The sequence below is a fragment of the Protomyctophum bolini genome (assembly GCF_963924005.1).
Source record: "Protomyctophum bolini genome assembly, chromosome: 8".
In the NCBI taxonomy this organism is placed as follows: Eukaryota; Metazoa; Chordata; class Actinopteri; order Myctophiformes; family Myctophidae; genus Protomyctophum; species Protomyctophum bolini.
The window spans coordinates 7,508,044-7,534,062 of record NC_137869.1 but is presented as its reverse complement, the minus strand read 5'-3'; the positions used below and the strand labels follow the sequence as shown (position 1 = coordinate 7,534,062).

The window sequence follows — 26,019 nt, the reverse complement described above, 5'->3', positions numbered from 1 at the left end:
TGTGTTCATCCTTTTTTTAATCTACTGTGCAATAGTACCACAGATCTTGGAAGTGGGGCAAATTTCTCCAGAAAAAACAACTTACAGTATATCGAGGCTAAAAGCAGCAAAACGTGGGACTTGTACAAACAGCTTAGGCCGGGGACAACATAAGGAGGGTAAAGATGAGCGTGTATGACATACTGTCTTTAAGGCGTGACTGCAGTGTTTCCTCCATGAACTGGATGGCTGCGTCCCACTGGGGTTTGTCTGTGATGGAGCGATCCTCTAGGGCATTGTGCTGGATCACCCGCTGAGAGAGAGAGAGAGAGAGAGACACACACAGAACGTGAGGTTTTTATTTTGTACTGGTCTTATGAACGGAGTGACGTTAACAATAAAAACACATACAAATTGTACAATGGAATGTCTGTCTACCGACATAATTGCCATCTCCAACCGTTAATAAAGTACCATGTCAGTGTTTATCTCGTCTGGCCTAAACGGAAATGAGAAACATCTCCGGTATACTCTGAGCGGTTCCCTCCAAATTTAGCCAGTCATATGCTGCCCTTTCCACACCGTGCCACAATTGAATCATGCTCCTAGCCACATTAGCATACTTAACCACTTTCAATCTTCCATTTTGTTTATTCCTCATCAGACAAATTATAATCGGGCTTAGGTGGCTAACTACTAGCTAAATTCAAACAACCCTGCCCATTTCTTTCTCTGTGCAGGGTACGGTAATGGATTCCAGCGGACCGTGCTTCAGTGTGGAGATGGCATGTGTGTGTAATGTGTGTGTTACTGAGACTAGTTTGTTTACCAGGCTGTCCATGGCCCTCTGGTTAAACTAGTGGGTTTACTAGGCTGTCCATGGCCCTCTGGTTAGACTAGTAGTGTGTTTACCAGGCTGTCCATGGTCCTCTCATTAGACTAGTGTGTTTACCAGGCTGTCCATGGTCCTCTCATTAGACTAGTGTGTTTACTGTTTACCAGGCTGTCCATGGTCCTCTCATTAGACTAGTGTGTTTACCAGGCTGTCCATGGTCCTCTCATTAGACTAGTAGTGTGTTTACCAGGCTGTCCATGGCCCTCTCGTTAGACTAGTAGTGTGTTTACCAGGCTGTCCATGGTCCTCTCGTTAGACTAGTGTGTTTACCAGGCTGTCCATGGCCCTCTGGTTGGACTAGTGTGTTTACCAGGCTGTCCATGGCCCTCTCATTAGACTAGTGTGTTTACCAGGCTGTCCATGGTCCTCTCATTAGACTAGTGTGTTTACCAGGCTGTCCATGGCCCTCTCATTAGACTAGTGTGTTTACCAGGATGTCCATGGCCCTCTCGTTAGACTAGTGTGTTTACCAGGCTGTCCATGGTCCTCTCATTAGACTAGTGTGTTTACCAGGCTGTCCATGGTCCTCTCATTAGACTAGTGTGTTTACCAGGCTGTCCATGGCCCTCTCATTAGACTAGTGTGTTTACCAGGCTGTCCATGGCCCTCTCGTTCCACTGATGTCTCTTGACGCTCTCGTCCTTCACGGCTTCCTTCAGCTTGTCAAAGATGTCGTCCTGGTCTTTGCCTTTGTACTCTGCCATGAAGCGTGCAAACTCCTCCTGCAGCGTCTCCCAGGCAACCTGGAGGAGAACGTGGCAGAAAGAATATGATCACTCCACCGCAAAAAAAACCTCAACTCAGTTTGAGTTAAGATTTGATCAGTTTAATACTTAACCAATTAAAACCGGGATTGGCATTATCGTGTCATTTTAGATGTTTGCGCTGGCTATTCAAAAATAGCAGATGTACAAGCTCACAGTAAAGTGCCACGCTGCGACTCTGTACATCTGCTATTTTGTAACAAACTTTTGAAACAGTTTTGAAAAATCCTGAAAGTGAGAGAACTGCTGATTTTGAAGGCATTTGTAGAAGCGGCCTCAGGTCTTAGTGGGCTAAACAGACGGACGGGTCACTGTACTACAGTACCTCCAGGGCCTTGTGGGGCAGCTGCTTATCCGTCCACTGTTTGAGCTTGATGTCCACGGTGGTGTTGAAGGTGCCCGAGTTCATGGTCTGCGCGGCAGGAAGGTAGATGTTCTCGATCACGTGAGTGGACACGCGCTCCCACAGCTTCTTCTGCAAGATGGCCTCCCTGGGGGAGGGGGGAGGTCAAAGGTCATGTGACATTGAATGAAGACGCTATTTCCCAAAAATAAATGTGACTCACTGTCTGTCTATCTATCCATAACACGTTCTTATAATAATACATACATAGTACACTGTCTGCTAGTGATGACACGCTCCAATCACACCAGTTTGAACCGCAGCAAATTAGGAAGTGTGGTTTTGGATACAATCTCATTGTTGTTGGTATTTATTTTTTTGGCCCTGCTCTCTAACCCATTCTGACCGGGCACCCATTTTGGTGTTAGCATCATGTTATGCTTTAGCTATTGAAAAATAGCAGATCTACAAGCTCATATCGCGCCACCGAGTGGCGCGATATGAGCTTGTAGGTCTGCTATTTTTGAAAAATCGAAGAACGACTGACATTTTTAGAATCTGCTCTCAGGTCAGAATGGGTTCATCAGACCAGTGTGTGTCCAGTGGAAACCTCGTATGAATCTGATCTCAGGTCAGAATGGGCTAACAAGCAAACAGGTGAAAGTGCATCCAGAGAGAGGCTTCCAGCTGTCTGCATTCCTTCCTTCCCACTAAGTGATCCTGAGGGGGCAGCAGAACAATGAGGAGGCGCGGGGCCATTGGATCGCTCTCCCCGCTATCGAGTTGCTTTCAGTCCCGTAACGTACAGTGAGATTGCACTTGACTGTAGTTTCCCCGATACGCTCCCCGGCATGAGGCCGTTATCCTGGAGCTAACAGCGCGCCCCCCCCCCCGCCCGCCGTTCCCGACCGCAGAGAGGCCCATGTGACAATGGGACAAAACCATCGCCGGCCCCCTTCGGGACAGGGGAGAGCTGTTAAGCGCCCTTTGCTCATTTATCATAAACGCACGCTCATATTTCATCCGAGCTCGTCCTCTCCCTTTTGTTCTGGAGGGGCCGGCGCTCCTTTTGCCATCGATGGCTGCTAACTATGATAGCGCTGGTCGGGGGCCGGCTAACAGGGCCACCCCCTGTCCCATCTCTGTGAGCCATTCATCAGAGCATTGATCTGGCAGACCTGATGGCACGCACACTGGGGACGCTCACAACACAGCGCATTCATCTCATTTAGACCCCCGCCCCACAGGGGGTTGTGGGGCTCATACCTATACACTCTCGTGTGTGTGTGTGTGTGTGTTTATTTCAACCTCCACCAATTAATAGTACGTATGGCTCCAGAACTGTTATGCAACGTTAAGTAGTTCCATCTTAATTATTGACTTTTAATACAAACACTGTTTTATGCATTTGTTGTCTACTGTATCGTACCGTCTAATGCTGCCAAACTCGCCATGCCATTCTTTACAACGATCCCGTTACAGTAGCTGCGTGTCCGCCGTCTCCGACACATTAAATTATTCGACGCATTAAACTCACCATAGATGCGTCTGGGGGGGACGCGTGATATTTCACCCCAAATCTACTGGAGAATCACCATTTTGATTTGGCGTCCGTCCGCGCAGGTGTGAGTATGAATTGATTACCAAATGTATTTGCTATGCGTGTACATTTACAACCACAAACCTCTCCACTTCAAAACAATGTATCAGTTCCGCCCGACATGCTCTGTAATGTGTGTGTGTGTGTGTGTGTGTGTGTGTGTGTGTGTGTGTGTGCTCAGTTGAGAGCAAGGTTTAACAGAGAGCGCGGAGTGGTTTCATGCCATCATACATACAACAAGAGTAGAAATTAGGCATAAGAATTGCAAGATGGGAGACATTGTCAATAAACAGACTTCAGAAAACATGCACCCTTGGTTGCAACTTGACAATTAACGTCTGAGAGAGATAATATCTGCATTAATAAACACCATGTGCTGTGATTTGAAATAGTAAGTAGCCTTGCCGAGCCATGAGGCCCATAGGGCAGGAGCCTATCTCCTGTTTCTGTAGCGTGAGGCAGTTTGATGTACAAGTACACCCCCTGGACATGACACTAGTATGTCGCAGGGACTTACCCCCAAACCCTTGATGCTGAGTGTCAAGCAGGGAGGCACTGGGTCCCATTTCTTTAGAGTCTTTGGTATGACCCGGGCCGGGGATCGAACCCCGACCTCCCAGTCTCAGGGCGGACGCTCTAACCACAAGGCCACTGAGCTGGTGTGATTTGAAATATGAAACCTTAAAAAGACCTTAGTGGTGAATACATTTATACTGCATTGTGGCCATGAGTTGTACACGTGGCAATGTGGCATGGCATCTTTTTTTTACCTTCACGCTTTCAAATACAGCAAAAGTAGCAGATCTAAAGGTCTCACAACACGTCACAACGCAACGCGTTTGAGAACGACTGACGGTTCATAGCTTTTTCAAGAAAACGGTCAGGATTTAGACGACATTTGCAGAATCGTTCCCAGGTCAAAATGGGTTAACAGACCGCCCCCAGGCAGACACCCCCCAACAGAGGCAATGAATCAAACATTGTAATGAGCCTTAAATCCAAGATGAGCGTCACCATTTCCCAGCAACATGCAGTAAGGAGTAAGGGTCAACAATCACAGTGTCCAGATAATAAATGACACGTACAGAGAACAAAAGATTGAAGACAGAACTTACCAGTGTTTTGGAGTCACTTGACTCAAACTAATGACCTCATCCAGGATTTCGTTTTTGGCCTTTTCAAAGAGTTCATTCTGCAAAAGAAAAGCACTTTTATAGCCTCATATAAACACATTTCCCGCTATGATTAATTCATCGTTTTATTTTTTAAGTGTCTCATTTTGAGGACAAAAAGGACTATAAATCACAGCCAATCATCAGTGGACATCAAGGTGTGTTATGTGTGAGATATATATTAACCCCCAGGTTAGGTAGCTTCAAATCAGTCATGATGATGGCATCAAGGCAAAATACATTTCAGTCGACTAAAATCTTGTGATATTTGTTAGTCTAGTTTCATAGTCTAATAAATATCACAAGATTTTAGTCGACTGAAATGTAGACTAGACTAACACGTGACTAAAATGTGACTAAAACTAAATTAAAACTATATGACTAAAACTAAAATCAACGGTGGCGTTCACTGTTCAGTGCAGGCGTTTCTCACCCTGTCCAGCTCTCGCAGACGGGGATAGTTGTTCTTCCATTCCGTCTCCAGGTTGAAGCGGGACGCTGAGGGTGAGATGATAATGGGAATAAATAAATAAATACTCTAAGTGTATATAGGGTTTAACAACCCATTAAGACCTGAGGCCGATTCTACAAATGCCTTTTCCAAATCATAGTTCTCAGCCTTTTCAAAATGTTCAAAAATAGCAGATGTACGCGCAAGCTTGTATATTTTTTTAATGGCCAACACAAAGATCTAAAATGACACCGTCCGTGGGTCAATCCCAGGTTCTAATGGGTTAAGTGGTTAATCACCAGACAGGTGGTTGTGGCCAGGTGGTGGTTTCAGACTATTTATCATATCCTGATGAAACGCATTTTACTATTGCTTTCTTTACCTTTGATGCTACGCTTCACCAAACTAATACACCCATAATGACCCGCTGTGTGCACAGAGACATTAGAGACAGGGCCTGCTTTGTCTTAAGCTGGGTTGATATAAAGGCAGCTTTCAAACTGCTAATGACGCCCATCGTTTAATAAAAGTGGGCGAGGACATCTCACACACACACACACACACACACACACACACACACACACACACACACACACACACACCTGGTCCCAGAGAAGGAGGGGATGGCGCCGATCACACAATCATAATCAATAGCAGCATTTAATAGTCACACATGTATACACATGCAGCACATTATCCAAATTACACACGTGCACGCACACGCGAGCACACACACACACACACACAGCTAGTGGGCCTACTGTCCCCGTGCACATTGGAGTTTAGGCTAATTGCTGGGTTACAGGGCCACATTGGCGCCAGACTGAGACTGGGGGCCGATGGCGGTGCAGGTTTTATTTTATATTTTTTTTGACAGGCAGTGGATCGATGCACTGCACAATTGACCACGGGGACCAGTAAGTCACTCTGGCCATAAATCTCCTCTATAGCGTTGGGGGCCAGAGGCGGGTGGCTGTCAGGGCTAATTGTGGTCTGGGAGGCAGAGCGGAAACGAGAGGGGAGAAGTGTGGCAGGGAGGACCGACCCCTAGGTCTGGGAGAGACGGACACGGTTCAGTGGCTATATAGGATGGGATGTACCCCCAATACTGACAGCGCTGAGAGGTCCCACTCTCAGTCAGACTTTATGTATAAAGTGTGACTGCGTTCACCCCTGTAATGAACCATGGTTCGTTTGGAAACGAACTGAGTTCGGTATTTTCAGACAGACCATAGTTTACTTTGTTTGATCCTCACCAGAATTGGAATGCAGGTTCAAACAGGCCCGGACCAAAGGAGCAAAAGAACCAAACAGTCCTGGTGTGAATGCACCCTTAGTCAACAAAATATCTTTTTGTCTTAAGTTTTATTCCTATTTAGTCATCTGCTGCCATGGCACGATTAAATACATGGCAACAACACTCATTCACACACCGACGCCAGCAGCCATGCAAGGCACCAATAAACCGGGGTGCATACTTAGTTTAGACTAGTCATTGGTTAGACATGGGTTAAGGTTATGTTTAGGTGTGCTGCCCCACGTGGGAGGTTAGGTTTAGGGTGAGGGTTTGAGATAGGTTGTAGTTGTAGGACTAATGACTGGTCTAACCAATGACTAGTCTAAACCAAAAACTGTCTAAACTAAGTACTGCACCCCAATAAACCTGCTCACCGGGCCACCGGCACCAGTTAGAGGTTCAGTGGCTTTGCTCAAGGACACTTTAGACCAGGGGTAACCAACCAGGGGTTCGCGATCTACCTGTCGATCGCGGGAACGTTTCCAGTCGATCGCGAAGTGTTAGACCCATTGGAATAATGTCAGTGCCGCTCGTCACATGCAAATTAATTTTGAGCAGAGCGCTGTGGCTCTGAGTTTGAGAATAGACCCCATCGTCCAAGGGTGTGTGTGCGTGTGTGGTGGGAGGGGTGGTATCTTAGCAACACTGAATGACCTGTCCCATTGGTCGTGTGCTCGTATCATGAGCCAATGGCTGCAGCTCTGAGCTTCCCAGACCCAGGTTCACATACTACACTACACAAGCCTAAAGAGAACTGACAGGTCAGCCACAGGGCTGCTACCATATTAGCAGCTGTGAGCGCTCTTCTCTTCTCGTGAAGAAAGCAGGACAGAGTTGTCAAATAAATCCCGCCGTCATTCATACTGTATTTATTCTCCGACCCGACATTAAAATACGGAACAACGTGCGTTCATTACGGGGCTCGTGACAGGCTGCAGACACAGATAGATAGATAGCGCCGCTGCTCCTTCAGTTTTCGTTGTTCGTTGTTATAATATTTTTTATTATTGGGATTTGATCATTGATGCAAATTCTAAACATATGGATGCAGCTGCAGAAGTTGTGTTGCTTAAAGGAATGCATAGTTGCGTTCTCCTCAACTGCTGCGCACTGTGCGTAGCAACAACAAAAATATAAATGAGAAAAATATACTGAATATACCAGTCTGCAATGCAAACTAATAGGCGAGTGCACTCCAGGGCATATGCAAAGGGAAAGAATGACTTCTGTCCGTGACAATAATCAATGCTACAGTTTGAATTCTGTACACATGCACACATAGAGCAAAAAATATGATAAATATGAAAACTTGTTGAAGTACAACGCATGAGTCAAGTAGCTGCTTTTGTATCAAACCCTTTCCTCTTTACTGAGCCTACTGTCATTGAACTGCTGTCCGATAAAATGCAGGATGTGTTTGCATTAACTTCAGATATTTAAATGGAGATTATTGGATTAGTAAGTAATTTAAGCTTTAGTCTTTGTGTGGATGTGTGCACATGCATTGAGCCTGTCAGAAATAGCAAAAAAACAAGTGTTTTTTCTAACACGTTTTAGTGGTAGATCTTGGCTTACAATTGGGAATAAAATGGGCTCTTGGGCTTGAAAAGGTTGGTTACCACTGCTTTAGACTATAGGGCTGCCGTGGAGTGGAGATGGACAGACACAGACTCAATGAGGTGTGGGTACTGGGGTCGTACCTTTGAAGGCGTCGGCCTGCTGTTCCACAGACTCTCTGACCATCTTCCAGAAGCAGTCGGACACCGCCAGACTCAGATTCTTAGTGGTCACCTGATGGGGCTTCAACATGCCATCCCTGGAAATAGTCATAAATACAAAATAAGTAATAATACTAACTTATACAAATATAATTAATCTAATTAAACACATGTATTCAATATTACTACTACTATTATTATATCTTGAAAATATAAAAAGGTGTCAAATGAAAATCACAATACATTTGTAGAAAAATTAGAACGAATCTTTCTTGCAAAATGCAAATGCAATACTTCACAATGTACCAAACATGAAAAGACATCTTTAAATGTACTGTACTGTACCTCAATAGTCTTGAGTTCTGGAAGAAGTCCTCCTCGTAGTCTTTAATGGAGTCTATGCTTTCTCCACTGCTACCTAGACAAGAGAGGACCACAACACTGGTCAATGTCACACCTGAGTTATGCTGCGTCCACAAGCTCTCCAGCATGTCCATCTGCTACTTTAAAAACAAGCCCAAATTGATTAAATCAATTAATTACCAGCTGCATTATAATTATCTGTGGGTCTGCTGCTGACGTTATGCCACTTTTTAGCTGCGCTCCGCTGTTATGCTCAAATTAGTGACCCTAAAGAATTCCGAGGCAACATGGCTGGAGACGAGGCAGCCAATCAGAACAGCCATGCCGTGCAGACGATGGGATGTTATGGGTTTGTTGCCAGTGGTGGCAACTGTCGTGACAGAAATAAGCTAAGCAGCCTCCAAAAACCAAACCAGGCAAGCAACTGTGAATGAATCCACGTTAGGCTGGAAATATGCAGACTTGGCAACACTCAGCAGAAAGACTAGCGGTGTCCGTCTACCGGTCGCAAGTTTCCCAGGTAAACACTAACCTGGTAAAAACCTGGTAAAAACCTCAATAAGTTAAAATATAGAGATAAGAAGTTTCTGCCTTACAGCAATTGGGCTAATTGAGGTCAGCTGTGTTTTCATTGTCTTACCTTTCCCTGTGACCACTGCAAAGTAACCCAGGGCCTTCATGGGGAACAGCTTGCCTTCGACGATCTGCTGGATCTGGAAGAGAAGAGAGAATGATCTCAATAGTATTGTTGTTGTGCTTAGTAGTCCTCTATTCATTTTATGAAGTCATTGGTTTAATTGCTCACAATAAGCTCTTGTGATGGTTCATGTTTAATTTGTACGACTTATGATGATCATTGTTTTCCATTCTTGTTTTCATTAGTAGGCTAAAATTAATGGAAATCAAGCTCTGAAGTTTAGCTCAGTGTGGTTTGGGGCAGAATTTGGAAAGAGCTGAGCTCCCTCTTATGGTGGAAAGACATATTGCAGTCCAAGCAACCACAGGAGCTACAAACAGGAATCACTTATCTTTATACCGTCAGTGAAATTGGAACAGGGAAACAATCCCAGTGGAAAGTCATCAGGCACTAAAATACTTCATTTAATTACAGCCTAGCTAGAGTTTGAAAATCTCCAGTATCAGTTAATTTAACATTTTATTTTGACACTATGGCCTTTACGTTAAGGCTTTCTCTTAATGTCCTTTTGCATACCGTATTCTATTTTTGTGTGCCTGCTGTCATTCAATGATATCTTGTTGTAGCTGTGACTACTTTGTTGTTGTTTTCTACCCCGTTATGTAAAGCACTTTGTGACTATGTCTTGAAATGTGCTATATAAATAAATTCATTATCATTATCATCATCATCATTAAACTGACATGCTTGTGAGTGACTGACTGACTTATAATGCATGACACAGACGCAGAGGGGTTCAGTGTGTGGACACAATTAAATGGTTTATCCAACCATACATTCAAGGAATCTCTGCATGTAGTATGTCTGTCTGCGCTTATGGAGGCCAAGCAGTCTGCCCACTCCAAACGGGCACTAAACGTGTTACGGCTAAACACACTGTGTACTGTTCTGTTCTTACTCTGTTGGGGTTGGTGGCCAGGTTCTTCTCGGCCAGGTCCACTTTGGTCAGGACAAAGATGGTCCTCTTCCCCTGAGGGTCCATCTGGCTGACCAGGTCTGTCACGATGCTGCGCTCCGCATCCACACTGCCATCTACACGGAGGAGGAAGAAGAGGGAGGAGGAGGAAGGATTTGAAAAGCAGAGAACCCGAGTTACCGTCATCATCATGGACCATGTAGCACTTGGTCCTGTGAGAATGTCGTATTTACACATGAACACTAGCGTGCCCTTTTTCCGGGCAGATCGTAATACAGTCAACACTTAGCGAAAATAGCAGATCTCAGAGCTCGCGGCACGTCACAACACTGTGTTGTAAGCTTGTAGAACAGCCGTTTTTGAGAGATTTGGGGCACCGCTAAACCCCTTATCGCTAAACTTCTTTGGCGTTTTTACTATTTGTAAAAACATTTTTGAATAGTTCAACTAGCCAATCTTGTAGACTGGCCATTTTAACTATTCAAAAATGTTTTGCAAAATAGTAAAAAAAGGCAAAGAAGTTTAGGGATAAGGGGTTTAGCGGTGACGAAAATGGAGCCCTTGGTGTTAAGAGAAAACAGAGTGGACTAATCAATGCGGTTGCTCACCCTGTATGCAGAGGATGATGGCGTTGGGGTTCGCCATGTAGGCCTTGCTGATGCTGAAGATGGTCTCCTTAGTGTCTGCTGCCATGCCCGCCGTCACCGTCTGCCCAAACGCACATTTAGCCATTCAATACATTGATAATTAGACCGTGTTTGTGTGGGTGTCTATCTGTACATATTGTACTTGTGTTACTAAACTCTGTGAAGAGTCACATTAAAAAAGGTTAGACTTTTGGTTTGCTGTTAGAATTAGGAAACATTCGGCTCTCTGTGGGTAGGTCTAAGTGTTAGAGCTTAAATTAAGGTTAGGTTAAACATAGTGGTTGTAATGATAATATCACGATACATTTGAGAAAATCTATACGTTTTAATCTACAACAGATTAGGTATAATTTTGGTTTTATTTGATTATGTTTTATTGCTGGAGGAATTATGGTAATGGTGAGTGTGGAAATAATTGCATGTACTTCACAGCGTGGATCATCTTTAAGCAGGCAAAGAAAATATACCAACATGTGGGTTCATATTATGGGTTTTACCTACTGTAAATGCCAAAGGTGAAACATTAAAATGATTGATTTAATAACAATGTCTCTTCTAATCAAACAACTGCGTCTGCGTCTGTGCAATCACAGCATCATATTCTGATTAACATTATTAGTATTACCGTATCTTTACAATATCACAATCCAAATTATTTCCGTAACGTGGAAGAAACAGAGCAACGTCTTAGTGAGCAAGGCATAATGGAGGACAGAGATGCAAGGTGTCAGACGCACGGAACGGAGACGGAAAGGTTTGTAATTAATCTCCGGGGAAATTGGTAATACAGAGCACCTGCGACGTGTTATAATAAAATATTGATACTCGGCGCCAGCGTATGGATAACATGTCGCCAGAGGAAGTGGGATGATATATCGCGGTATTGATTTTTTTGTGCCACCTACTTAAACGGGTATTGATAATGAGAGAGTCAAGGAAAAAGGAAAGAGTAGTTACTAGGGAATTAATGCAGTCAATGAATGCCCTCAGACTTAACTTAACCCTAGAAAAAAAAAGGGTTATTAATTTATTTTCAAACATTTTCAAAATCCTTCATAAAATTTTGTAAATCTGTCATGATGCAACAGAATGTACAGCTTAGGTAGACCGTCTATAGAGCGTCGCAGTCCTGCCCCCTTTCATGACGACAACAGGCCCAGGAAGTAATTCCCAATGCATTTTTCCCCATAGACATTTCAAAAAGTATTTATTTAAAGACCTTTTAAGCCTCGTACAAAGCCAACTGGAGTTGTGACAAATCATGACAACAAACACATTTTGGGCCGAACAAATAATTACAAAGAAGAAAAACAACAAAAGAAGTTTTGTAACCTGGCGTTTTCTACTTCTTTCTTCAAATTATTTGTTCGGCCCGAAAATGTGTGTTTGTTGTCATGATTTGTCACAACTCCAGTTGGCTTTGTACAAGGCTTAAAAGGTCTTTAAATAAATACTTTTTGAAATGTCTATGAGGAAAATTAACCGGGAATAATTTCCTGGGCCCTGGTAGGGGGCACGACTACAACTCTCTATAGAGCACCAAAGTCCGACCACAATATCGGTAGAGGGCGCAAATCCACGGGTTCTAGGGTTTTATTTGCATTGTAATCCCCATAGGGTGATTTAAATAAACATGTCATCCAGGCCATTTCACTCATAGGGATATGAAGAATCAACTGACTGAGAGAAAACGCTATTGTTACTGCTACTGAATTAGTTATCAAATACGAGTGACTGACTGTCGCAAACGATACAGACACCCCTCCCTGACAATAACGCTGAGACAGATCGTTTCTTTTTGGACCACAACGTTTATATGAGACGATTTTAAGATGAGCCCCATGTTATTCTCCATAGAGAAATGACTTCCGTCAACCAGGCAGAACCAGGGGATGAGCGAGTGACGTCAGGACTTTAGAACCAGGGGATGAGCGAGTGACGTCAGGACTTCGGCTCTCTATTTTCACTTTTCTCCTCTCACATTTAAGCGGTTAATAATACCATGCAGTATCATGTGAGCATCTCTACTCACACTGATGACTCCTGGGAGGTCGACCAGTACCATCCTCTGTATTCCTGGACCTTTGACGCTCAAGGATATTGTCTGGAAAAAAACAACAAATGAAATGAGCCTCGTCAGTCATAACCCTACAACGCACTGACTACGGTAATGAGGTGGCATGTTCAAAAGGTTCAAATTGCAACACAATCTGTGCCAGGAACGTCAGGTTATGTTTTAAGCAGCATACCCTACCTGTGCCAAGATGTAAAGTTGTGTTATTTTATAATTGATTTTTTTCAGATAAAAATGTGCACATGGATGCGCCCACAATTATTTATTCTTTCAATTGTCCCCATATCTCTAGCAACTGCACTGCGTTTCTGTTTAACAGGTGGGGCAGATTGGGTTAAAAATGTATGGCCAAAATGCATCTACCTAGGAAGACAACCTATAAACAGCTGATGACAGATCAGCTGATAATAATGGTCTTAATCTCACCTCAGGGCTGACCGTCTGACCGGACTTCACACTCTTCCTCATCCTCAGCTCAATCTCATGCCTCAGGGCGGCCAGCTGTGGCAGGGAGAGATGGGAGGAGACAGGTTAAGACATGGTGGTGCTTCGTAACGTCACAGAGGATGGATGGAGAGATGGGAGGAGACAGGTTAAGACATGGTGGTGCTTCGTAACGTCACAGAGGATGGATGGAGAGATGGGAGGAGACAGGTTAAGACATGGTGGTGCTTCGTAACGTCACAGAGGATGGAGGGAGAGATGGGAGGAGACAGGTTAAGACATGGTGGTGCTTCGTAACGTCACAGAGGATGGATGGAGAGATGGGAGGAGACGGGTTAAGACATGGTGGTGCTTCGTAACGTCACAGAGGATGGAGGGAGAGATGGGAGGAGACAGGTTAAGACATGGTGGTGCTTCGTAACGTCACAGAGGATGGAGGGAGAGATGGGAGGAGACAGGTTAAGACATGGTGGTGCTTCGTAACGTCACAGAGGATGGAGGGAGAGATGGGAGGAGACAGGTTAAGACATGGTGGTGCTTCGTAACGTCACAGAGGATGGAGGGACGGATGGATATGGTTGCTGTCGGACAGAAACCTCCAGGAAATCTCCAAAGTTTCACATTTTTTTGTAGATGAATGCCTTACTTCATCATGACGTCACAAGAGTTGTGAGAGAAAATGTAAAACCAAAGGGTTTTTAGTGTTTTTTTGTAAATGAATGCCTTACTTCATGACGTCACACGTCACGAGAAAATGTAAAACCAAATGTTTTTTTTGTGTACATGTTTCTACTCTTTGAATACAGCAAAAGAAAAGTGTTACACGAAAGTAGTGGAAAGCAGATCTACAAGCACAAGCCCTTGTAGATATTTTAAAATTATCATAAAAAGGGTTTTAGACAGAGGGATTTACAACAGACAGCATCAATTTACAATTTAGGCATTTAGCAGACGCTCTTAATCCAGAGCGATTTACATTAAGCAATAACAAAGAGCATGGCATACAACATCACATATATAAAAAGTAGTTATCATGAAACATGCGTAAGCTAAGAACGTAACAGATTATGGAAGGAGGTGTTGATGAATTATGGAAGCAATGCTTTCAGTGACTTACATCCTCCTCCTTGGACAAGTCAAACTCGCGGCCGCTGTCCTTGAACATGGCCACATGGTGGGGGCCTTCGCTTAGCGTTACCTGCAGGGAGAGAACAGAGGGGAGTGTGTCAAAATGGAATTAAATGATTGTTGTCTCGCACCGATCTTTAAATCACTTTCCCAGGCGTTCATATTATTGACAATGGTAAATCAATAAGGTGGCTCAAGGGTCACTCACTCATACAGGTATGAGCAGGAAAATGTTGGTGCGACAGATGGGGGTGTGTGTGCATGTGTGTGGGGTGCATATTAAAAGTCAGTGTCGAGATTACTTTGACAGGAGAGCGGGTCATCATCTCTCCAGAGCCCCGGGGGAAGATCCTGGCCTGGGCGATCATCTCCAGAACGCTGGTCTTCCCTGCACTCTGGTCACCGACCACCACCACCTGACCAACAATCATAGCACACACAACGATGTCACAGTCTTTCTAATGCAGCGTTTCTCAAAGTGGGTCCAGGGGTGCCTACTTCTATTTGGAATTCATCAATATCACTTCAGTTCAACCACTTAAATCCTCTTCCCCTTTTTGCTTCCTTTATGATGAATTCCTGTTCCTGTTCTTTGACTATATAGAAGTGTCTATTTGTACGTCTTTTGTACGTCTAAATGTTTTGATGAATTGAACATGGTGGACCCTCTTGTAAACAAGTGTAATGCTTAATTGGGTCGTCCACTCACAGTTAAGTCTTTGTATTGAGTTTGTGCTTGAAATGTACTGTACTTCTGCAAACTGTTAATACATATTTCAATCAATCAATCAATCAATCAATCTATCTATACTTCAGTTGCACTTTCCTTGGTGCGTTCTTTTTCAACACTAAAACTTCTTTTTACACTAAATTGTGTCACCAAAAATAGCAGATCGACAAGCTCACAACGCGTTCACATTGTGATGCGTTGTGAGCTTGTAGATCTGTTTGTGGTGAATGTTCTCCCCCAGAATAGGAATGCTATTGGCTTTAAGTAGTTAAACGCCAAGTATAAAGTTATTTACATAGCGCTAATGACAAAAGTGCTATAAAGTAACAATGTAATTCATGGGGTGTCGTGGATGAAAAAGTTATTTACAAAGCTACGGGAATTGATGACATTTCTTATGAGTTGTTAGAAATTTTGTTTAATTTGTTTCAATCCTGTTTCGATAGTGGTATTGTTCCTTCGCAGTGGTACAAAACTATCATAAAACCTAGTCCTCAAAAAATGACCCTAAACTTCCTCTTAGCTATCGAGGTATAAGTCTAATTAGTAATGTATACAAATTATACTCGTCACTTCTAAATAATAGACGTACAGATCATTTGGAACGGAAACTGGAATTTTGTTTTAGGAAAGGTATTTTTGCTTTAGCAGACTTTTTATGTAAAGCGTGGGGAAAAAGGCAGAATGTTTTGTTTGTGTAAAGAAAAAAAATGAAAAACTGTTTCTTGTACACAATGCAATATTGAATTTGTATGGTGTGTCCTATAAGTCCATGTGGGCTGGGCGCCTTGGGTGCATGACACAAAAATAAAGAATCTATCCATCTATCTATCTATCTACACGGGTGACCTGCTGTGACAAAATAGTTTGAGAGCCACACTTCTAGTGACATGTACGTGTTCCTGTACACTACACTGTAAAAGACAAATTCTCAGTGTTCATGTACGCTACACTGTAAAAGACACATTCTCAGTGTTCATGTACGCTACACTGTAAAAGACACATTCTCAGTGTTGAACAGTGCCGTGGACACACGATCTTTGATAGATATACATTTCTCAGATAAATGACGACAGTACGTGTTTCCTTACCCTAGGTAGGTGATCCTGGGTGTTGTAGTTTGAGTCAAAGTCTGCCAGAATGTCCAGGACTTCAGAGTACAAGTCAATGAGAGACTTCTGCATGGAATCACACAAAAAAAAAAAAAAAAAAAAGATGCATGATACATTTGACTTTTTATAGGCTGCAGCGGTCAGGTAACGCCGTTGACCAATTCTGTAGAGCCTCGAAAACAGATATGGAAACTATCATTGAACAGTAGCGTCTCATACTGTAGTGAGCTAGCCTCCTGCAGATCCAATGCCATGGCATAAACAGTAAAAAACCCTAACGAAGCCATCAATACTGTAGTGAGCTAGCCTCCTGCAGATCCAATGCCATGGCATAAAAAGTAAAAAACCCTAACAAAGCCATGGATACCGTATCATTGAACAGTAGTGACTCACCTTGGCTTTCCTCTGGTGGATGCCCTTATCATCTTTCTGCAGAACCACTTTCCTCAGCTCTTTGTTCTCCTTCTCCAATCGTTCCAGCATTCGCTGGTACTTCATCTACAGAAAACACACCGGCAGGGACATTAACAAGCCTTTTAACAACTTGTATACGTCACAGCGATAGCAAGGATCACTCACTAAATAATTAATAATTTACCTGCAAAAGTTAGAACAAATTATGTTTCTTTTTAACTAGGTGTTTAGTATTTATGGTAGCATAGACTAAACAGAGGAGTCAAAAAACTAAACTTTGTCCTTTGTTCAGGACGAATTATTCATCTTATCATTACACATACCGTAGAAATCAACATCACACACATGCATGTTCATCTCCTCCCCATTACAGAAGAACATCTGGAAGGGTGTTTGTTGTACCTGTGTTCGGACCAGATCTTCCTGAAGCTGGTCGATCTTTTCTTTATCTGAAGACTGGGTGACGGAAACAGGAAGATTAGACCATCGCCCAGCTCTACACACACCGAGCCCCACTAGCTTCTATGGTTTATTATCGCGTGCACTTTAAATTACAGTGGTGAGCATTGAGTACCAGAGTGGAGAAAAGACAAGTTAATGCAAAAAGATTACAGGAGAGAATTTCAAAACAATCACATTTCAGGCAGTTTTTTCAGGCACGTCATTCGGGTCTGTTTCAGCTTCAAATCAGCAGGCTAAGAATCACACACAGGGGGTCACAAATCTGACCCTGGAAAAGACGGTAGAGCGTTGAGCTAGAATCGTACCACTGTACAAAATCATTACAGTGCAGGATTTTTTTAGTTTTTTCCTGATTTGTCAACACCTCATTTTCCTCCATGAATATACCATTCTTCAGGTTTGAGCAATGAGACAGAACAGAAAGGGAAAGAGCCACAGGAAAGCAGGGGATTGGCAGCAGAACACAGGGAATTAAACGCACACACATACCTGTACACACAAAAAAACACAAACACAAACAACACTGTGCTAAGACTGAGGCTAATGTCACGAGAGCGTGGGAGCAGTAGCTTAGGAGGAGCAGTTCTAGCGGTATACATTCCTAAATGTCTCCACACACCGGGCGCATTTTTCAGATTTTTAGCACCGTTTCTCCATCGATTTTCCGAAAAACGCGGCTGGTGTGCAATCACCTTTAAACAGTGTGTCTTAATGATTAGTCTTTCCTTTGTTGTGGAAAATGATTTAGTCTATATGACTAAACTGTGGCAATGCTTGACCTATGACCTTCCTGCTAATCACCTGATGTTGTCAAAGCCTTCCAGATCCTCATACAAGGACGGGTCAAAGCTGTAGTAATGAGTGCAGTTCACACGGCATGCAGCAGAGTGCCACTCCAAACCATGCAGTTGCTTTTTCTGCACGTTAGCGCAGTGCTGTTTGTTGATGACTGAACAGAAGTCGCGCACCCAAAGTATCTACGAGTTCACAATGCATTGAGACGCGTGGTGATCTTGTAGATATGCCATTTTCGGGCGTGCGACTCGTCTTGCGGCGAAGTATAGATCAGGCTTAGATGTTTGTAAGAGGGGAGGGACTAGGCTGGCATACAGTACGATACCAAGCAAATGCCTGTATTCCATTCCAACAGCAAAGTGATATTTAACATAATTAATTGATTGCAGGGAGTCGTTATGGGCAATGTTATCATATTCTCAAAATGTCAGCTTGGTGTTTATTTTTGGTAAATGTGTTCCGCGTCTAGGGCTGACACTTTTACAGATCAAATTATGTCTATTAAGCCATGATAATTGCTTGATATGTAATACATTGGCCACAAGACAAGAGGACGGTGCAATGTTGGGGTTAATCTTTCTCATATCAAATATCTAAACTGCATTATTCGTAGGTTCATTTGGTTGATCTTGTCCAGTAAAGGGTTTCTACATCAAAGGAGGGGAGGGGGGCTTCTGGCCTTCTGGGTGCTACGGTCTAAATACAATGTCCAGAAGGTCTTCTAGTGCTATTTGTGCTCATCTGCAGGGGGTTGGCGTTTGGGTAGGAGTTGGGGGGGGGGGGGAAGTCCAAGTTGAGCTGGGGACCTTCACCTTGCGCTTGTGCGTCGGGGGGCTGGGGCTGGGGTTCGGGGCGGTGGCCGGGCTCGGAGGGCTCGGAGGGTTCGGAGGTGGAGGTGGAGGTGGAGGCGGAGGCGGGCAGTGGGCGGGCTCTGGCGTTCGTGCACTATTGGCCGCCGCAGCGGCCCGCCGGACCTCCTCCTCATGCTGCTGAATCTGCTGCTGAATGAGAATGAGCTCGCCGAGCAGACCCTGCTGAGGGACGGCACAGTGAGACACAGCAAGTATAGCAACAACCACAACAACCAGGCCAGTGTGCCACCACACCAGGCATGGACCTAATACACACACATCCAAAACAGAACACCACAAGTCTGCAACCACCGGTTTACACACAGTGCCCTTATGCAACGTCACACACGCCATGCCCACTGCTACAGGCTAAAAGGGTGTGTAGACGGTTTCCAAAGTCCAAACCATTCAGTCAAGAATCAGGGTGTTGGCCTTTCCGAGAATCTTGCCACTATCATCAGCGTTACCCAACAAAGTCAAGTCTCTCTCGGCCACACGTGGGGAGATGCAAAACTTTGCCAGTACTGAGAGCGGCAGAGAAGGCGACTGATATGGTTAGAGCAACCAGGGCCTCTGAGCCAGTGGCACACCGTGGCGCTTCCGTTCTCTTTCAGCCAAAGAAGTCAAACTAAATAGGCTACGCCATTTAACCCATCATCACTATGTTCCCTAAATAAATACAGTATATGAACCAAGTGGACTGATTCAGAGCACAGGTTATTAAATAAGATACTGTATATACTGTATGTCTTCGGTTCCCTCTATTGAATTTCAGACTTCACTTAGGGTATGCAGTTTTTTTTCTTCTTCTTCCAACATAAATATAAACATACTTTTAGTGTGGTTCAGCACATACCAGGCGTTTGGCAACTGTGATCATAATCTCTAGTCTGATGATAATTGTGATGATGATGATGATGATGAAATAAGCAAAGCAAGCGCTGGGATGTCACTCTAAGCATGGCAGGCTGCAGGGGAGGAGGCGAGCTTAGCTTTAGTCCAGTGGTTCCCAACTCACGTTATTTTAGTTTTGAGGAGAGAGTCACATTCAATGAGGAGGACCGTCAATGTAACTTAGAGAACCTTTTTTTGGAAATATATTTTAAATTGAATTTTCTTGCTCTGCAAAGTGCATTCAGTATGCACAAATACAAATAAATGCACCTTCAGATCATACTTGGTATCTAAATGTGTAATCATGTTGGGACCACGACATTGGACTATAAAGCATGGTAGAGGAGAGGAAAAACACTGCCCATCTTCTTCTGGTTGGAGCCACTGCTGTGTGGTCACTCGTCCTGTTGAACTGTACAGTTAAGTATATGACGTGTCCAAACAGCGTTAAAACACACGCAGCACCTCGTCCCTTTGCTAGAAGACGTACCAGACAAACATGACAGACGTGACAAGACGAGGGAGGAGAGAGGTCAGCAGGGTTGAGACATAAAAGGTGCAAACAAAGTGGTTTTTGCCATAGGCTGCTATACAGCATGAAGCAAACACAAGGCACGGGCTCCTGAATGCTGACAAGACGCTTCTGGGGGAAAAAAACAACATTGAGAAGCATGAGGGAACAAAGAAATAAAATAGCAATGGTCAATATCAACGTAAACATGAGTTACCATGTTGTACTCTGTCAGGATGAGTTCCATGTACAGTATTCATGTTGGTGACCCAGTACCATACTCAACGTCGGGTCCGTTGGGACCAAAAGGTGTACAGATGGAACCAAATGAACCTGTGTTCCATTTGCACACTCAGGAGTTCTGGCAAAGCTAGCAGCCATATAGCTTTTTTTAAGACAAAGCTAGCAGAAGACAGAATATAAAAAGGACACTCACTTCCACATTCAGTGTATGTAGCTAAATGAATCACAGATGACCCAAAACAATTATCAATCAAATAATTGTATGCTCAATATCATAACTAAATATTCTGCATCTGTGTAAAACATTATGTAGATTTAATGAATACCGACTAATTCCTCCTCTTGACACTGAAGTGGAAGTGAGCCAAGCCAGAGCACATTATTCACCATATTCACACGGCAACCCAACCCCACCCCGGGGTCTTGTGATACAAGACATAAACGGCCGCAGTGTGAATACGGTCACGCGGCGACAAGGAAACGCCCGTAGAAGGGTCTAATGGCCGCCGTGTGAATGGTCAGTGACAGCAGACTGCACAGCGGAATCCTCTGTGTTCCTTTAACTGAGAGAGTATGATGAACAGAGAGCATTGGACTGTGTGTGGTGGGGCGGTGGAGGTGGAATTAGAGACAGCATGGCGGTTACAGGCTCACCTTCTTGTACTGCTTGTCGCTGCTCTCTGGCGTTGCTGCAGCAGCAGCCGCAGCAGCAACAGGGGCTGCCTCCGTGGCTTTTAGCGGAGGTTCTCCTGGCGTTTCTATCAAAGCAGACACAGGGATATACACACACACAAACACATCACAGTTACCATGGAACTAAACACTGCTTAGTGTGTGGAGCAGAATGCCCTCAGCTGAAACTTAACCCATTTTGACCTGAGATCAGATTTAAAACGTCTGTTTGAAAATGACAGTTTTCTGAAAAAGCTATGTTTCTATGTCAGTCGTTCTTCGATTTTTCAAAAATAGCAGACCTTCAAGCTCTGAGCTATGAGCTTCTGCTAATTTTAAATAGCTAAAGCATAACATAATGCTAACACCAAAAGGGTTTCCCGCCCAAAATGGATTAAAATAACTACTCCCATGACTAGCAACTGACAGAGAACAGTGTGGTTTTCAAACGGTTTGTGCCAGAGGCACACCAATAATGGGGCAAGTCAAACTCTCACGGTACAGTCGTATTCATGGCGAAAATAGCTGCTCTACAAGCTCACCGCGTTGTGATGAGACACGTTGTGAACTTGTAGAGCAGCTATTTTAGCTTTTGTGTGTGTAATTTGCATTTGTAGAGCAGGATATGAGTGTGCAATAAGTACTGATATAATACATTTTAAAATATTTCATTACTGTTTGTTTGTATAGTTGTATTGTATTGGAATAATGTGTGGTTGACACAAAATCCAAAAGGCACAACTGGACTTATATTACTCACGGCACACTGTGTTGGAACCACTGCCTTCATGCACAGAATACACCCCTTGATTAGCAGAAGCAGCATCGAAATTATTCTCAGGTGTTTGGAAAACTCTTGCCCAACATTATGCATAACGCCGTTTTGGCTAGTTGAACATACACACCAAATTGCTGTACAGCTTTGACAGCAACTGCCATTGTTATGGAGTCCTACTGGTATGCGCTCTAACATGTACACAACCTGTATAAATAAACCGCCCTTCAACGTGTCATAGTGGAACAGCTAGCTGTCATCAGACCACTAAGGAGGTTGAAGTTGACGGTAGTCTAGACTAGAACAACAAGGTAGGTAGGTACACAGAAGAGTGGGCTGGAATGGAAAGTGTATCGTAGACTTACTTTTAAGATTGACTATGTCCTGGCTCCATTTTCCAAACACCGGAGAGGTTTTCACTACCAGCATTGACATTGACAGCCATTGACTGGTCTCATTTTCACCAGTCCATGGCTGTTAATGTCAATGGCTAGTGATCCCAATCAAAGCAAAGAGTTAGAATGTTGAGAGAGCAGCCAGTGGTTTTACAGCAGACATGTCACCACGTTGGAGGAAAACGCATATGTAAGACTTGTAGTGCCACACATGCTCAGATGCCCTCATAGGCCGCACACAGAAGCCTGTGAACATAGACATTCCGTGCATAGATGTGCCACGCAGTGGTAGGCCTCAGGTCTACCATTCTGAAATTTAATTTAATAATATTTGGACTACTGGACAGCTGACAGTAGGCGCTCTTTACTATTAAAATAATAATAATAATAAAATATAATATATATTTATTTTTTTAGTCTTATGCGTTTGGGAAACCCAGCCAAAGACAAGATATTCACATAATATTTTGCCCCTTTAGTGTCTGTTCTTTTGTAATATTATATAATTTCAACACACTAGTATTGTGCAAGAAATGTAATCTGTTTTTGTAATGTTACAATCTTGAGGCTAATTTTGTGGCCAACATGGTGGCGTGTCCATTGTACTCTTTGTTAGCGCTCTCTAAGCATTCAGACAGACTTCTATTAAAGAAACACCTCAGAGGTACAGGGAAAAAGTCAAAGTAAACATGCAGAGCAAAGACTAATGCTGTTAAATTATGGGATAATGGGAGAGGACGTTAAAAGGACCATAGCGGTTATCTAGCATGTTTAGCTACATTTAATTATGCCTTAACCTATAGTATACTTGACGACATGATTATTGCCAGCCAAAAATGTTCCATATAAACAGACTTGCAGACTTGAAAAACTTAGTTTAGGTAATGCATAATAATGTTGCATTGTAATGCCTTTTAACCCATTCTGACCTGAGATCAGATTCATACGAGGTTTCCACTGGACACACACTGGTCTGATTTACCCATTCTGACCTGAGATCAGATTCTAAAAAATGTCAGTCGCTCTTCGATTTTTCAAAAAATAGCAGACCTACAAGCTCGTAGCGCGCCACTCGGTGGCGCGCTATGAGCTTGTAGATCTGCTATTTTTCAATAGCTAAAGCATAACATGATGCTAACACCAAAATGGGTTCCCGTTCAGAATGGGTTAAAGCACATATTGATTTATATATTCGAAAACGGGTAGTGAAAAAGTCAAATGTCTATGAAAAGAAAATCGGGACCCGATGGTAATTCCGACGGAGCATTAGTCCGACCGAACAGGTCTAGGTCTAAATGGGTTAACATTTCTATAGATAAATAAATAGACAACCGGGATGGTCCTTTAAGGGGTAACACACTGGATCTGTTGTTAAGTGCACTGGATCACAGGATAGGATCAAAAACAATCGACTGAGATATTTTAACATTTCTGAATTATTGATTACAAAATACAACACTTAATTAATTTGGATTTTTATGAATTCAGTGGGGATAAAATGCAATCTCAACTGAACAAACCAAAAGCGAATTAATGCCTTATCAACCACAAGTTGGTTAGTTTCAGTTCTGGGGAAGAAAAAAACCCCACTCATCCCGGTTAGAACTTTTTCCACCAGGTGATGGGACATTCAAATGAATGTCTTGACCCACCAGGTCTGAATAACAGTTCTGCTGAACTGGACCGCAGGGGGAAAGATCCACATCACCGCCTTTAGCTCCAACCCACTCGTCAACAGCTGACCAGAACCAGATCCACAAGCAGCAGGAAAACCATAATGACGTTGGGGTCAGGGGGTCAAGGGGACGTTGTAATCTAAATTTCTAAATTTCTAAATTTGTTACTTCAAGCGTTGTAATCTAAATGTGTTACTTTAAGCGCTGTAATCTAAATTTGCAGAGGGCAGATACAAAGACATTTCTGTCAATACCAATGAACAAAATAAATAATGTGCTATTGCCAAAATAGTCCACTTTTAATAATTATCTAGTGTCGCATTGCAACCCGTTGTGAGCTTGTACAGTAGATATGCTATTTATTTCAGCTATTCTTTTTGAAAAAAACGTTTTCAACAGGTGAATTTAAACAGATAGATTTAGACGATTATGCAAAATAATACAGATTATCTCAAATAATTCCCCGACCACCAGGCGATTATGCCTAGAGTTGACCCAGGGAGAGGAGGGAGCAGGGCAGTGCTATACTGTAACTGAGTTGACCCAGGGAGAGGAGGGAGCAGGGATAGTGCTACTGTAACTGTAACTCAACATGGTTATTGGGGTGAGGGTTACACACCTAACAACAGATGCAGACCAGCTCCTTTGACTTCACTACCCAAAATCACACCTGTGGAGAACGTGGAGGAGGGGGGAAGGGGGGAGGGGGGTGGAAAGGAAGGACAAACATAAAATAAAAAGATGATAAAAGGCTATAAAGCAGAGGCTGTGCAGAGCAGGATCACTGCTGGACGACACTGAGGGCAGCCGTGCAAACCCAGAGGAAAGTATAGTCTGGGGTTAAAGGAGTTTTATTATGTGATGAAGGGCTAACTATACATACATAGACACACTGACTGAACTACGGTTTAGACTTCTTCATTTAATGAAGGCAATGTTTTTGATCCACCAACCATGGATGATATGTGAAAACCTTGTCTAATTCATCGTTTATATGACAATAAATTCCAATTGTATTCAATGTGTCTTTTTATTATGGTTTATGAGCATGAACAGAGAATACTAGGCTTAGATTAAGAAAGCTTGAATGGGTTAATATAGATACCCACCTACTGGAATTACATACATATTGTTATTTACTAATCTACAATGTAAATACTGCATAATAACAATGCCAGGTCCAATAACTCATCTCCTCTGGACTTGCAGCAAGCAGTGATATGGTCCAATACACAGACACCATACTCAGGGCAACCATGACCATGTTAGATGCTCTACTGTATAAGCAGCTTTGGTGAAGTTCAATGCCAATATTAATGCCATGACTGTTAACTGGTGGGAGCCCAGAGAAGCATTTACGGTAGCTACTGTATGTGACGTGTTGTGTGGATGTACTGTATAACTACAGTAAGTCTATTCTCAATCAGGTGAATTCAAATACTTTGATTTGCGCTTTAGCAAAAATGCTTAATTTAATTTCCTTCTGTTCCTGAAATCACAGTATCTAGAAGACGGGCCATAGTCAGGCAACTCTATGATTTTAAATGCGAGGAGATCCTTATGAAGGTGCAGTGTTGGATTAATCAGGGCCGTTTTACTCACCGGTAGACAGGAGGCTTTTGAGGAAAGCGAAGTTCTCTCCTAGTTTGTTCATATCAGGCATATCAGGTAGTAGCTTAGCTATTGCCTCTAGCTCTGGGAGGGCTTTGGTCAGTTTGTCTGCGTTCAAAAGACAAGAAAGGAATCAGTGGTGTAGATGGTATCAGTACAAAGTACAAACACCAATAAACAAGGTTTTGACGACTTCAAATATAGATTTGCAAGTTTAAATGAACCATAAGAGAGGATTTGTAAAGCAGCTCCACAAAATGGAAAGCCTTAACAGACAAATCTGGCTACTTTCCAATATTGTACAGTTCATTTCATACATGACTGGTTAACTACAGTACAGTGTTGTCGCACAAAAATGGTTGGGAAATCCTACACGGGCAGTAACTCACA

General features: G+C 43.2%; 1 protein-coding gene across 4 annotated transcripts in view; it reads right to left on the bottom strand.

Moving 5' to 3' along the window:
* The window catches only part of opa1 (OPA1 mitochondrial dynamin like GTPase), a 61,320-nt gene that overhangs the window by 31,478 nt on the left and 3,823 nt on the right, over positions 1–26,019 (bottom strand). Inside the window, exons 4-24 of one of the 4 annotated variants that reach the window (XM_080770946.1) lie at positions 25,621–25,737; positions 24,638–24,688; positions 21,155–21,258; positions 18,814–19,032; positions 17,147–17,200; positions 16,724–16,828; positions 16,310–16,396; positions 14,791–14,904; positions 14,478–14,558; positions 13,343–13,417; positions 12,875–12,946; positions 10,804–10,903; positions 10,178–10,311; positions 9,223–9,295; positions 8,565–8,637; positions 8,202–8,317; positions 5,187–5,251; positions 4,697–4,773; positions 1,964–2,129; positions 1,465–1,617; positions 184–292 (exon numbers count right to left, since the gene is read on the bottom strand). In XM_080770946.1, coding sequence (XP_080627072.1) covers positions 184–292; positions 1,465–1,617; positions 1,964–2,129; positions 4,697–4,773; positions 5,187–5,251; positions 8,202–8,317; positions 8,565–8,637; positions 9,223–9,295; positions 10,178–10,311; positions 10,804–10,903; positions 12,875–12,946; positions 13,343–13,417; positions 14,478–14,558; positions 14,791–14,904; positions 16,310–16,396; positions 16,724–16,828; positions 17,147–17,200; positions 18,814–19,032; positions 21,155–21,258; positions 24,638–24,688; positions 25,621–25,737 — 2,145 coding nt within the window. The remainder of the gene's footprint in view (positions 1–183; positions 293–1,464; positions 1,618–1,963; positions 2,130–4,696; positions 4,774–5,186; positions 5,252–8,201; positions 8,318–8,564; positions 8,638–9,222; positions 9,296–10,177; positions 10,312–10,803; positions 10,904–12,874; positions 12,947–13,342; positions 13,418–14,477; positions 14,559–14,790; positions 14,905–16,309; positions 16,397–16,723; positions 16,829–17,146; positions 17,201–18,813; positions 19,033–21,154; positions 21,259–24,637; positions 24,689–25,620; positions 25,738–26,019) is intronic. The other 3 variants (XM_080770948.1, XM_080770947.1, XM_080770949.1) reach the window with 3 other exon arrangements.